The sequence below is a fragment of the Apiospora hydei genome (genome assembly GCF_038363865.1).
Source record: "Apiospora hydei strain CBS 114990 chromosome Unknown utg000004l_segment0_segment0, whole genome shotgun sequence".
Classification (NCBI taxonomy): domain Eukaryota; kingdom Fungi; phylum Ascomycota; class Sordariomycetes; order Amphisphaeriales; family Apiosporaceae; genus Apiospora; species Apiospora hydei.
The window spans coordinates 1,303,681-1,316,210 of NW_027117363.1; the positions used below are offsets into that span (position 1 = coordinate 1,303,681).

The following is a 12,530-nucleotide window of genomic DNA, read 5'->3' on the forward strand; positions in this document are numbered from 1 at the left end:
AGTAGGAAGATGAGAAACAGACCGCATCCATCGGATCGATCCATCGCTGTGTTTCCTCTGGCTGCTCTGTCTGTAACGGTAGGGCGGGCTCAGCATTCAAGCTTACAACCATATCCTTATCCTTAATTACCTTTCTCCCCCGCCCGCCCGTCCGTCCGTAAATAGGTAAGTAACGCATAACAAAGACGGCGAGGAAAAACGAGGGCATGGTCAAACGGGCATGGAACTGGACCCCCCTTCTACGCCTAAGGACCCAAGGACCGTACTATCTGCAAGACTAGACTTACACGCCCATGATGCTATGCGACCAAGATGATAGGGAACCTGGACCATTTGAGAAATGAAACGGGCGCTAGACGAACGGTTCGGAGTCTGCGCAAACAGGCTTTCCCAAAACGGCCAAAGGCTAGAAGGAAAAGATGGGGGGTGGGGAGCTCGTTTTCCAGTCAGGGAGCGCCTGAGGAGCGACAGCCCTGCCGGGAGAGCGTGAGAGCTCACGCCATGGCACGTTGGGCATCAATCGCGCAAAAGATACCGCGATACCTCGACTTTTCGGCGCCGCTGCTGCACATTGCTACCTAAATAGCAACATGTACTGTGTGTGGCCATGCAACCCTTTGCTTTCGCACTGGACCACCGACGGTTAACAGCCACTAGAAGCCATCTTGGGGACTCAGTCCTATTTGCTCCAGCGGCTCCGTGGGGGTATCATGACTGCTGACAAGCCTCATGGACTGGCTCTCAACCCCGGAGCGCCATGTTTGGTGCTCGAGAGCGATAAACCAAGCCTCTCTGCAATCCTCCTCGCATCAGTGGTCACTTGTGCTTGCCATGTCAGGCCTTAAGGGGGGATCAGTTGAGAGGGTTTGAGAAATAGGGCTTTGGGTTGCGATGTGATGAGACTTGGCCGGCGATAGGCCATGGGCGCCAGATAGTGTGTGATCTTGGGATGAAATAGAGAATGAATAATCATAATAACACCCAGGCCCGCCGGCCTGCTCATCCGGGCCACTACCCGGGGCTGGCTGGCTGGCTGGCTGTGGCAGAACCGACCGCAGTGTCAATGTCAATCAATCAGTCAACAGTCCGATGCGCGCATTACAAACATCAGATCAACTCAACCCAAAGCCCGGCTGATGTCACATGATATCCGTTAGATGCCAAATGACTCTCCAGGGTGTTTCAGAGCCTGATGACGGTCAACGAGCTGCTCACCAACCGCGTGTGTGAAGAGCCGATTTGATCGGCCGGAGTGAGAGCTTCTTCTCACAGCTTTTACGAGAAGGGTGCGCGTCATCCCACCTCGTCACACCTGACGGTCCCTGGGCCTGGGGGATGGTATATCAGTTACTTGTATGGAATTGACGCACACCTGCGGCAGCAGGTTGCCATCCTCCTCCAGAAACAGAAAGGCATTGGGCAGGTATACCTTCCGTTGACCTGACCTTTACCTTACATACCTTGGAACCTCTAGCCTCGGGATGGACGGGCGGGAACATCACACACTGTTTTCCTTTTTTTCCTTCTTGTCAGTCAGATCAATGATGTGAGACTAGGAGCCTGGCAGGCGATCTCTGCACCCCTGCCACTGCTTTTAGATCCCGATCTCCGACCACTGGAAACTGTGCACACTGTAGCTATCAATTATCGCATTGCAACCTTCTCCAGCTCCTCTTCTTTTTTTCTCCCCGACCTTGCCAATGAGTGACCGAGAGTCCTTCAGCCAAGCAGATGGCTGAACAGTTCAGCCAAGAGAAAAAATCTGCCCGTCTCCGTCGTAAACGGTCCGGGATGCACCTCGCGCACTACTGCTGCCAACCTGCCAACTGCTGGGAAAGCTGATCCCAGCACGAGCTGCCGGTTTCTGCTGGGCTCTTGGCCTCTGTCCCTAGATGGGGAAGGCTGGAATCGAATCCGGAAACAAGCTGGAGCACAGACGATGGAGCCCGAAATGGCCAGGTGCCCACTAGTCGTGTAGCTCTGGTTTGACATCAAATGGAAGGAAAAAATAAGGCCCCGCCAGAGCTACAGGGCCCTGACGCTATGTATCCGGGAGCTACAGGGGTAGCTACAGTTTGTTTGACCGACTGTTCAATGGAAGAAGGAAGCGAAAGAAGGAAAAGAAGAAGAAGAATTTACGGGTACCATGGCTATCCCAACATGCGTGACTCTATTTACACTTCCGACAGGAGGAGACCTACGCGTCCCACGGAGTAGTAAGCAGACCCCGGTTCTTTCTCCAGCCTCTGCGTCTCGAAACTCAAGGCTGTAAAACCACGGTGCAGCTTCAGAACACAACACTACGCGCATTGACTCCATGCGCATATGCCGCGCTGGGCTGAGGCTGGTGGAGAGTCGTCGTCCCATATAGAGTCTAGACATCAGACCAAACATTTCGAGCTTGAACCAGACCGCGGAACCAAACCAGTAGCGGAGAGACCGACTAGAATTCATGGGCGTGATCTTACCTGAACCCAGGCATCAGATTGCCCAGCGCCCTTGCGAGCAACTAGGAGCAGTGGCTTTCTCCTCTCCTCTCTCTGTCTCTAGAGCTCTTTCGCTTCATGCCGGGTCTCTAGTTCCTATTAGGCTTAGGAGTTGAGCTGATCAACAAAGGCCGATATCCAGACCGCGTATCAGATGCCATCAAGGTGGGCCGCTGCTCATGCCCGCGTCGCGATGCACTCTGATCCTAAGAGGCATACTGTGACTGCAAACTTCAAATGTATACTGTAGATGCTGCATCGGGCAAATGGGCCGCAGCAGCAGCAACGGCAGCAATAGCGGCGCCGGCGCCAGCCTCTTCCTTCCGAGGTCGACTGGCAGGAGAGGATTCGAAATACGGCCTGCCTATACGGCACCCTCGGACATCGTGGAACATGCGCTCCAAGCTCAGGTGATGATGTGATTTTCATTCATCGTCGACCCAGGTAAACCACGAAGAAAAAAACGGCGGTTCTTTCAGAGATCTCGTACTCATGGCGGAGAAGCACCCGGCGGGATCGAGTCTCCTCATAACCATGGAGTTGCGCCCCGACGCTGACGAATGGCCATCTTCTGGCGAAGATCGTTGGAGAAAAGGTCCCTCACGTTTGTGGCCCGGCCACTGCCTGGATGACGGTATTCAGATGCCGGTGGGCTGGTTTAGTTAGCATTGATGAGCAGCAGCAGCGAGCGCTATGGCCAGACAACGGTCTCTGTGTCTCTCTCTCGCGAAATCTCAAATCAAAACAAGGAGGTGAGGCAGGCAAGGCTCGTGCGAAACGAGATCCAGTACAGTGCGCAGTCTCGATGACGCACGCAGACAATCCCACTGACGGGGAACTCGAGCAGCGCCTCCCGTTTGGACGGACGCTGGGCGGCGGGTGGGTTTCGGCCGTCCAGTCTCACGCGCGCACCCTCACCGACAACTGCTGCGAAGGGAAGGGTGGTCGTTTGCAAGTACCAAAACGAGCAGGACAAGACTGGACGGATTGCATTGAAGGAGACCGACTGGCTGACGGCGAAGCATTGGGCACGAACTACCAAGATGTGTGACAGCAGGTCGCATAAAAGGCCGGCCCGTCACATTTTGGGAAACGACACGACGCCCCGTTCGTTCGCAGAGCATTTTTGCCTCTGGACTGGCCGCGGCCACACGCAGCACACGCCCGGTTTTGGCCCTGGGGACAAACAGCATTGAACGGAAGTGAGGAACCGTAATCGACGATTTCCCAATTTTTCCAACCCCATCCGCCATCCCATCCCTAGCACTGTAGGCAGGCAGGCAGTCGGTAGCTGCATTCCTTTTCTTTTTCTTCCGTCGCGCGCTTGACCCGAGTGAAATCTCGAATGGTCGTAGTGAGAATATGCACACTCGACATTGGACGAGAGATTGGGCGCTGAACATGGGGCGGTGAGTGATCAGTGAGTCGTCTATTGGAACCCAAAGCGAGGGGATTCGCTCGTTGGTGCGGACAAGCAATCTATCTTGGTCTAGGATGAGATGCCCTCAGCTCACTTTTTGCACCAGCCCGTCCGTTGCTGCTGCGGCGGTGTTTCCTTTTCCGCCAAGGATGGGCTGGTGGGCAACGTTGAGGAGAGAAAGAGAATGCGACACAAGAAAATTTCATCCGTCGTCGTCGTCGTCGCCGCCGTCGCCGTCGCCTGGCCTTACCTTGCCTTGGCACGATGCTTCCTGTGGCTTGGGCGCGCCGAGTTCTCCAAGCTCTCTCCCGGTGCTAGCTGGGCTAGCTGACAGTAGGCTTGCTCGCTATTACGAAGCCTTTCACCCTCAGCCCTTTCCTCATCAAATGATCTCTATGCATACTGTTGCACTGTGTATCCAACGGCGTGCCTTGCATGGTTGACTAACGCCTTAGGCGATTTGCTAAGCAGAAATAGTAGTCCTTCCTGTCTCCCGGTAGCGGTAGCCTGTGCTCGAGCGATCGTCTATCCCGGCATATCAGACGACGCACGGCGACGGGCTTCAAAGGCATGAGCGTATAGTTACTATTTCCGTCTTGCTCTCTAATGCTTATTTCCTAGCCGTTACAAGTAATGAATGATCGTTCTTTCGGAAACTCCAGGGAGAAACACCGAATGCCATCAAGCCCGGGTGGATAGTGTACGCGATAGTCTTTTGGCCCAGCCAAAGAGACAAAAGATGCGTACGTAAGGTGCGCCGTCGGCTTAGAAAGCATTGGATAGATGAAGGGAAGGATTAATGGATGCTTGGTTTGTTGGCCATTGCGTTTTGCAACTTGGACCCTGTAGATTTTCCCCGTTTGCAGCGGGATGGCAAAGATCGGTTGTTATCGCCAGCCAACGACGACATCGCGCCCGCCCACTCCAGGTCATCGTGACTCGGTTTTCTAGCGGGCACGACATGCCGATTCAGGATTAAAGGAGCGAGGGAAACCGGCGGGGGTTCCATCGTGGGAAAAAACGCGGACGCGTGCCGGCGAGTCGGTAGCCCAGCCGTGCTCCGCCGACCGCCTGTCATTGGGCGGGCAGAGGTCCAGATCCTCTTCACGAGCTTGCGGTGAAGGCACACGGACGGGCACGATGGCTTCCTGCTACATACTACATACTACCTACTACCTACTACCTACATACCCTCTCACAAGTGATCATGGCATGGGCTTGCCTCGGACCCGTGCCAAGTACTCACTACTTACACGCTCACGATGCTCGTGTGAGAGATTTGGCCGAGCAGAGAATGAGGGGTATGCAAGTCGAAATGACAATCTAGAATCTTCACCTGCCCTTTCTCCCCGGCGAGGCCCAATGAAAACATACGAAAAAAAATTACACACATTCACCGTCAAGCAGATATTCCCAGCTGAAACACCAACGGCCGAATTTGGAGATGCTAGGCGCAAGTCAAGATGCGATTTCTGGACGCGCGGGCACTCAGCCTCTTCCTACCCAAGGTGATTGCGAAGATGGGTGAAGTCAAACGGGAGAGCCGCCCTAAGCTCGACGCTACCTACGTTGGAGCGAGGAAGCACCATGCTTGGGAAGATGCGATGGCTTCGTTCGGTTATCTAACCACACAGCTTACGCGTTATTCTAGAATCCTGTGCTCCCCGGACATCCGCAGGGTTAGTGCGGCAGTTAAGCAAGGTACCCGGGGCAGCAACAAAAAAAGCGTGCCGGGTCAGTGTGTGACATCACGTATAGCCCCCAGGCATCGGAAGCTATTGCTATTCTTGTATAATCGTCGATTTAGACTCATCGCCACTTGATAACAAGAGTCCATTATAAGGGCTGTCTACGAAAGGTTTGTGCTCAGAAGACGTCAAGACAAGGAATCAGACACCCCAGCCTTGCCGAAATAACCGGGGTTGGGACGTCTGATTGCTTCCAGAAATTACAGGCCAGCCGCAAGTCCATATGGCGGTGTAGGGCGAGAAGTCGCCAGTATCCGTATCGAGCATCATCCCCAAACGAAACCGGTAATGATCCCGAAAAGCTACCCATGGATCATCATGATGGGAGGAGATTTTGCTTTCGATCTGGTCCAGTCATTTCAATCAAGAGAGGTGATTCTGAAACAGTAGAATAGTTGCCCAGCATGAACCCGAATTCGTGTCACAAGCTGGTATCTCGAAGGCTTCAATTAAACTGGTGGTGGTGGTGGTGGTGGCTATTGATAGAATCTGACTTCATGTGTGCCGTGCCTTGCATCCATCCCGTAACACGTTGCTGCTACATTCTTTTGTCGGCCGCGAATGCTGTTGGGCGCCACAACCAACTGCCCGTTGTGTCATCAGCTCCTCCCGTAACCCATCCCTTCCATGTTCAATGATACGAGTGGCAAAGTTAAGCCAAGGAAGAGTTTGTACGTCACCCTGGGCACATGATGCATCACCAAACCAGTTGCAGTAAGTATCAAGGCCACAATGCATGTGTTCCTGCCTGACATGCTTGAACAGTCCCAGGTGGCTAGCTGCTTCCTTGCTATCGACTCACAGTCCCGGTCCCGGTCCCGGTGCCCCTGATTTACTCCCCATTTGTTGTGCCTGCCGATCGAGATGCTCCGATGGACTGCGAGGTTTTGGCCTGCCGGAGGTTATCAGTGGCGCAAGGCAACTCCAGGTCATCTCGTGGGTTATCGTTTCTTCAGTATCTGCCCAAGGAATCGACTTGAGCTTCGTGCTTGGGCTAATTCTTACTCGAACCCCCAGATTTTGGTAAGAAGGTTGTCCTCGACACCAGAAGCTGGATCTTGTGGCAGAAAGATTCTCTTGGGTATCATGAACTCTACTACAGGCGGCTTCCTGACCTGTTTTGTGAGCTCCGCATCGAGAAGCTGAAGAATACAATCAGCAAAACCGCAAAGTGTGATGTTTTCAAGGGCACACTTACACTACCATAGGAATGATCGAGGAAGTCCTCAAGCTAAGTGGAGATTGTTAGCTTTCCGCACAAGTTGAGCCAAGTCGATGTTCTGTGTGTCTTTTGTCTCTGCTGGCCTGTCCGGTATGATTCGAAAAGGGGAGGGGCTAAAGACAGAAAAGGGAGCTTGGATAGGACAATCTTACGTTGTATGTCTGCTTAGTAAACTGCTCAGAGATGATCTTGGACACCGTAGCTACGTTAGGGTGATAATGAGACTGATGCTGGACTAGTTCCCATATACAGCTATCAATCGCATTGGTGAGCATCGGGTCCGATTCTGCCATATCGAAGGGGTCGTTCCATCCCTCATTCTCGATCAAGGCCTTCTCTTCTTTGGTTCGGGGCACACGGTGCATCATAAATGTCGTAGACGGATGCTTCCTAGATGACAATGAGCACCTGTAACCAATATTGGCTGGAGGGTTTGGGATTTACCGGAATAGATTATAAAATAGGGGCACTATGCTGACAATAGCAGCAGGAGGCGCATTGAGGGATAACCGGGCAAGCCTCTTTATAAAGCTGGCTACGAGGACTGCGGGCAAATGCGTCGAGTTCAAGAATGTGTCCAACAGCCTCAAGAAGCGAGACCGATGCTTTGAATGGAGGATATCACTGTCCAACAAGGAGTATAGTTTCTGTGGTAGAATTAGCAACTGAATCGATTTCGCCAGTCTTGAATCAGATACCGTACCGTATAGAAGGACGGGTAATCCAAGTTGCGGTGCTGAATCAGATAGAAGATACCGCCCAGAGCAAGAAGTGAAATGCTTCCGCCAGCGTTGTAACTGTCTGTGAGGAAGTCGGCCAGGAACTCGGGCTGAGTGAACCAAGGAGCGATCGACCGCGTCATGATCTGAAGCACCTGTTTCCTTTGATCCCTATTAGGGCCGAGCCTCAAGGTCGCGAGCCACGCCACTTGGCCTAGTCGTTTCTGCTGCGAAAGTATCGTAGCCGGGTGTTTCTTCGGTGGCTTTTCGAGGTAGTATTCGCCCATCTCCTCCATCGTGGAGGGGACCTCGTCAAAGAATGATAGCATTTCGAAAGCGTTGTTGAACAGAGATTCCCGTGTGGCTTGGTTGCTTTCATCGGCACCGAAGATTTCGCTCATAGCCTTGAAGGCGTAGTAACGGACGTCACAGTATTCACCGAGGTACTTTTCGCAGAATTCTTCTCGAAGATCCTCAGACCCATCGAAGATTATCGCGTGGACGATGTCCTTCAGGAACGGCTCAGGAAAGCTGTATTCATCCTTGTTGTCTCGGTATTGTCCCTCGGCCTTCAACACGCGCATGGCTAGCGTGAGCGCAGTTGATTCTGTATCTTCCTCGGCCAGAGCATCGATCAAGACACCCTCATAGTCCACCAAACGGTCTTTCAACCACTGGATCACAATGGTTTCCTTCTCTGATTGATCGGCCTTCTTCGACATGCTGCCCTGGGCGAGGAGACGCAGGAACACCCGGCACAACGCCACAGTAGCAACAAGGGATGACTCTCCATCTTTCTTGTTCCTGGCCAGGTCTAAAAGTCTCGTGATGTTGTTGTAGTTCTTCTTCGATTCGAGGATTCCGTTCTCGAGGAGCAGGATCTCGGCCTGCGCGTTGTCTTCCGCATCGCTGCCGCTGCCACTGTCTGATCGCGCACGCTTCTTCGGCTTCTCTGCGCCTTCCGAGCGTTTCCTCTTCAGAGGTGCTTCTGCCGTTTTGCTCGGCATCTTCAAGTCGTCGATGGGTGTTGCCTCGAGTGGTAGGAGGAGCGCAAGGCTAGTCGGCGATAGATAGCGATAGTAAATTATTTTTTGGCTGTTATCTCTTATCGGTAGAACAGGCCAATGCCGGGATTACAGCATAGAGTGGGTTTAGCGGGCGCGCAAGGTTTGAACTCAGGCCTCAATTGACGAGTGATCTGTGGGTGAGTGCCCAATAGCGGCTGGCAGCTGTCTGGGCCTGGCAGGATCTCTCAGCGGACAGCCGGACGGCACTCTGACCTCCTCTTACATCTGAAAGTGCCTGCAGCTGCACCATCAATTGGCAATCGTTGAATTGAATCGAGTGTTTCATACCACATTCATTTTAATCGGCTTCCTATCATATATCGTCTGGTATCTCGGGTCTTCTGTTTTCCAATTCCCCCGATTGCAATCCGGGAGTGTCGTTGCTCGGGCGGACAAGCAGGTTCGTTCTCAGCTTCCAAGGAAGGCCTCGGAAGAAAAGGTTGCCGACCTGATCCGAATCGCAGAGCTTCCCAAGCGGACCCACAAGCAGTCCTGAGAAAAGAACCTCACTTTCCAAGCAACACCAATCGCCTCGCCTCGCCAGTACACCTCCGCATCACCTCTCCATCTCACAATGGCCTCCCGCTTGGCAAAGACCGCCTTCGGTAAGTCAATTCGCATCGAGGCTCCTCGTGGGAGCCTCAATTGCCTCATCTAGGGCCCGCGCTCACACATATCTTCTCTGTAGGGGCTGCCCGCCTCCGACCAGTTGTCTCTTCGCGAGCACTGCCGGCTCTCGCTTCCTCCGTCAGCGCCAACCGATATGCCTCTAACGTCCCGTCCACCAACACCCCGGACCCCAAGACCAAGGCCCAGTCCATCCTGGACTCGCTGCCCGGCAACTCGCTGATGTCCAAGTCGGCCATCCTGTCCTCCGCGGCCGGTCTGTCCATCTACGCCATCAGCAGCGAGTACTACGTGGTCAACGAGGAGTCCGTCGTCGCCTTCTGCCTGCTGTCCGTCTGGGGCGCCCTCATCAAGTACGGAGGCCCCATGTACAAGGAGTGGGCTGAGGCGCAGAACGCCAAGATCAAGGGCATCCTGAACGCCGCCCGCGCCGACCACACCCAGGCCGTCCAGGACCGCATCGACAACGTCCAGCAGATGGGCGGCGTCATCGACACCACCAAGGCTCTCTTCGAGGTCTCCAAGGAGACCGCCCAGCTCGAGGCTAAGGCCTACGAGCTCGAGCAGACCACCGCTCTGGCCGCTGAGGCCAAGACCGTCCTGGACTCGTGGGTGCGCTACGAGGGTCAGGTCAAGCAGCGCCAGCAGCGGGAGCTGGCCGAGAACGTCATTGCCAAGGTCAAGAAGGAGCTCGAGAACCCCAAGGTCCTCCAGCAGATTCTTCAGCAGAGCATTGCCGATGTCGAGCGTAAGTTATCATCATTTTGATACCAGCATCTACATTTTCCAGTTACTAATCGTTATATATAGGAATCGTCTCTGCCAAGCCCCAATAGACGGTGGACTAGATAATATCAGAAGCAGAGCAAGGATTCCCTTTGTTACCACCACCCGTGTTCATATACACCCTGTGCATTAGTCAAAAGAACCACCATAAAGCTAATTGTGCCATTTTGCGTGATGCGATTGGATAACCGTATCGGACGTCAGTCGTCTGTAGCTTCTATATATCCCTATGCAATGCTCGTACGGAGAGTTACTCCTATAGACTGAACCTGGATTGGTTCTTGTGTTGTCTTCATCAATGGCTGTGTCTGTCTAAACTGCTTGAAGCTAAGCTAACGTTGATCCCCTTTCCACTTCTCCAGCAAGCCTATCTTCCACTGGTTGAAGTTCCGTGCCGGGCTAGGCAGATAACCGTTACTCATTTCCAGTTCCTCCCGGAGCTGCGCGGCGGCGGCGGCCGGTAACGTGATGTCTTGCACATCCGAGGTCATGGACTCGACCAGCTTGTCGGCCTCGGCCTGGTTGACAAAGCGGTAGAAGACCTTGACGGCGGACACGGGTCTCTGTTCCGGGCGCTGCTTCGTCGAGGTGAAGGTGATGTCCTGGTTGAAGAGCCAAATATGAAGGAGTTGTTGCTCCTCTCCAGCAGGGGCATTACTACTAGTACTAGTGGTTGTCGTAGAGGGGATGATGACGGTTTTGGAGCAGGCGGAGCGTGAGAGGGTCGCCAGGAGCATGGCGCTCACGCACTGTGATAGACTGGGCTGGAGGGTTGGAGAGGAGCTTGTGCTGCTGCTAGTAGGACTCTGGATCGATATGGCCCATTTGAAGAGCGTGACGGACGTCTGGTCCTGGTGAGACACGCCTATCTCGCATTGGCAGTTACTACAAGACAGAGGAGTCCCTTGGTTTACTAAGCGAGTTGAGCCATTGCTGGCTTTGGACTCGGTGCTCTCTAACTCCATACTGTCACTCGAAGTCGGCATTGTTGATGGCTGTCCATAACGTAGTTAGCACATGCATAGTAAGATGCTGAGCTTTTGTATGAATGGAGATGGTTTTTGATGGGTCAGATTATTTCATATAACTAGAGGGCTCAACTTGTGCTATACTACATGAGAATGCGTACAGGAAATCCATATGTAAATGTACCTCTGGTAAATCCCAAGCTTTCCACGTCCAAAGAAAGTCCTGGTGAAATACAAAGGCGACTCCTGGCATAGAGCAGAAACCAGACCCATAGTCCCGAAGAGCCTAGGGTTCGGCAACCGCAAGCCAAAATCGGAGACATATCATTTAATCTAGGGTATGAGTATCGGTGACCACGCCACTGAAATGCAGATGAAGCTGACTTGGCCACCTTCTATATACCCACGAAGCAAGCAGTAGATAAGGAAAACCACACATCATGGGGTAGATAACTTACGGTAACATTGGAGCAGTCGTCCTGGGCGAATAAGAGTGAAGTCAAGTCCACGAGTCCAACACCGCTTTGCCCCGAGAGCCTCGAGTTGGCGCCGTAGCCTCTGGATGCAAGTCCTTGGTCGTCATGATGCCCATGGTCGTGAGGCTTGTGGCAATGCCAGAACTCCATCATCTCGGCCCAGTTCTCGCTCGGCAGGTCCTTCCAGGTCTCGATCTTGCCTTCTGCCACAATTGAAGCCTGGCAGCCCCGGCAGTAAATCGAGGAACACGGACTCAGGTCTTGGGCAGACCAAGGGGTTGCTGCCTGGGCATCTGGTGCCGCACGGCGCTGACTATTACGCGTAGACAGACCGTTCATGGGCACAAGAGGAAGGCTCCATTGATGGGAATTAGCGTGTTTGCTCTGAACTCTCAAGAACTGCGCTGCGTCTTCTGCAGATACTACCCGGTGAGGAAGCTTCAACGTGTTCTCAACTTCATGGTTCCCAACTGTCAGACTCAGACTATCTGCTGAGACAGTTGCAGCAATTGTGCTTGCTCCATCGAGTGGGCCATCGCATGCTACGGAGACTCGCCCGACGTTGGACAGAAGTTCAGCGTAGATGAGTATATCGTCCGACTGGGGCATCTCGGAAAGCTGTTGTTGATGTTGTTCAATGTTGTTGAGAAATTGGCGGCGGATATTTGTAGCGCAGGCCAATTGGAACTCAATCCAGGGCAAGGTTTGGTCGGATTTAGGCGGCTTCCGGGTTTAGCCTAGTGCTTGAAGCTTGAGCTTTGGGGGGCGCAATTGACAGTTCGGGCCCTTCGGGGGTCGCATTTCGGACTCATCGGTGCTAGAAGTAAGGTGCTTACCCAACATTGCACTGTGAATGAATCGTCGACCCCTCTAAATAAAGAATAGAAGCTAGCTCTCCCCATCTGCCCACACTTGCATCATAAGAAAGTAACATCGAAAGTAGCACGATTCCCCAGCTACCGACATCATATATGTTCATTTGATGACACAGACTTAAAAACAGCCGGACGT

General features: G+C 53.2%; 4 protein-coding genes across 4 annotated transcripts; 2 read left to right on the plus strand and 2 right to left on the minus strand.

Annotated features, from left to right (window-relative positions):
* Window positions 1–3,020: 3,020 nt before the first annotated feature.
* Window positions 3,021–4,237, plus strand: PG997_002927 (uncharacterized protein; the record flags this gene model as incomplete). The annotated part of the gene is made up of 3 exons (XM_066807242.1): window positions 3,021–3,090; window positions 3,149–3,531; window positions 3,980–4,237. 3 exons carry the CDS (start codon window positions 3,021–3,023, stop codon window positions 4,235–4,237), a joined length of 711 nt encoding a protein of 236 aa, XP_066670860.1.
* Window positions 4,238–6,655: 2,418 nt separating this feature from the next.
* On the minus strand, window positions 6,656–8,602 carry PG997_002928 (uncharacterized protein; the record flags this gene model as incomplete). Its single annotated transcript, XM_066807243.1, has 5 exons — window positions 6,656–6,796; window positions 6,853–6,885; window positions 7,029–7,266; window positions 7,321–7,523; window positions 7,580–8,602. 5 exons carry the CDS (start codon window positions 8,600–8,602, stop codon window positions 6,656–6,658), a joined length of 1,638 nt encoding a protein of 545 aa, XP_066670861.1.
* A 634-nt stretch (window positions 8,603–9,236) lies between these two features.
* Window positions 9,237–10,125, plus strand: PG997_002929 (ATP synthase subunit 4- mitochondrial; the record flags this gene model as incomplete). Its single annotated transcript, XM_066807244.1, has 3 exons — window positions 9,237–9,267; window positions 9,351–10,037; window positions 10,100–10,125. The coding sequence occupies 3 exons, from the start codon at window positions 9,237–9,239 to the stop codon at window positions 10,123–10,125; spliced, it is 744 nt and encodes a 247-aa protein (XP_066670862.1).
* A 282-nt stretch (window positions 10,126–10,407) lies between these two features.
* On the minus strand, window positions 10,408–12,128 carry PG997_002930 (HECT-type E3 ubiquitin transferase; the record flags this gene model as incomplete). Its single annotated transcript, XM_066807245.1, has 2 exons — window positions 10,408–11,070; window positions 11,502–12,128. The coding sequence occupies 2 exons, from the start codon at window positions 12,126–12,128 to the stop codon at window positions 10,408–10,410; spliced, it is 1,290 nt and encodes a 429-aa protein (XP_066670863.1).
* Window positions 12,129–12,530: the final 402 nt, after the last annotated feature.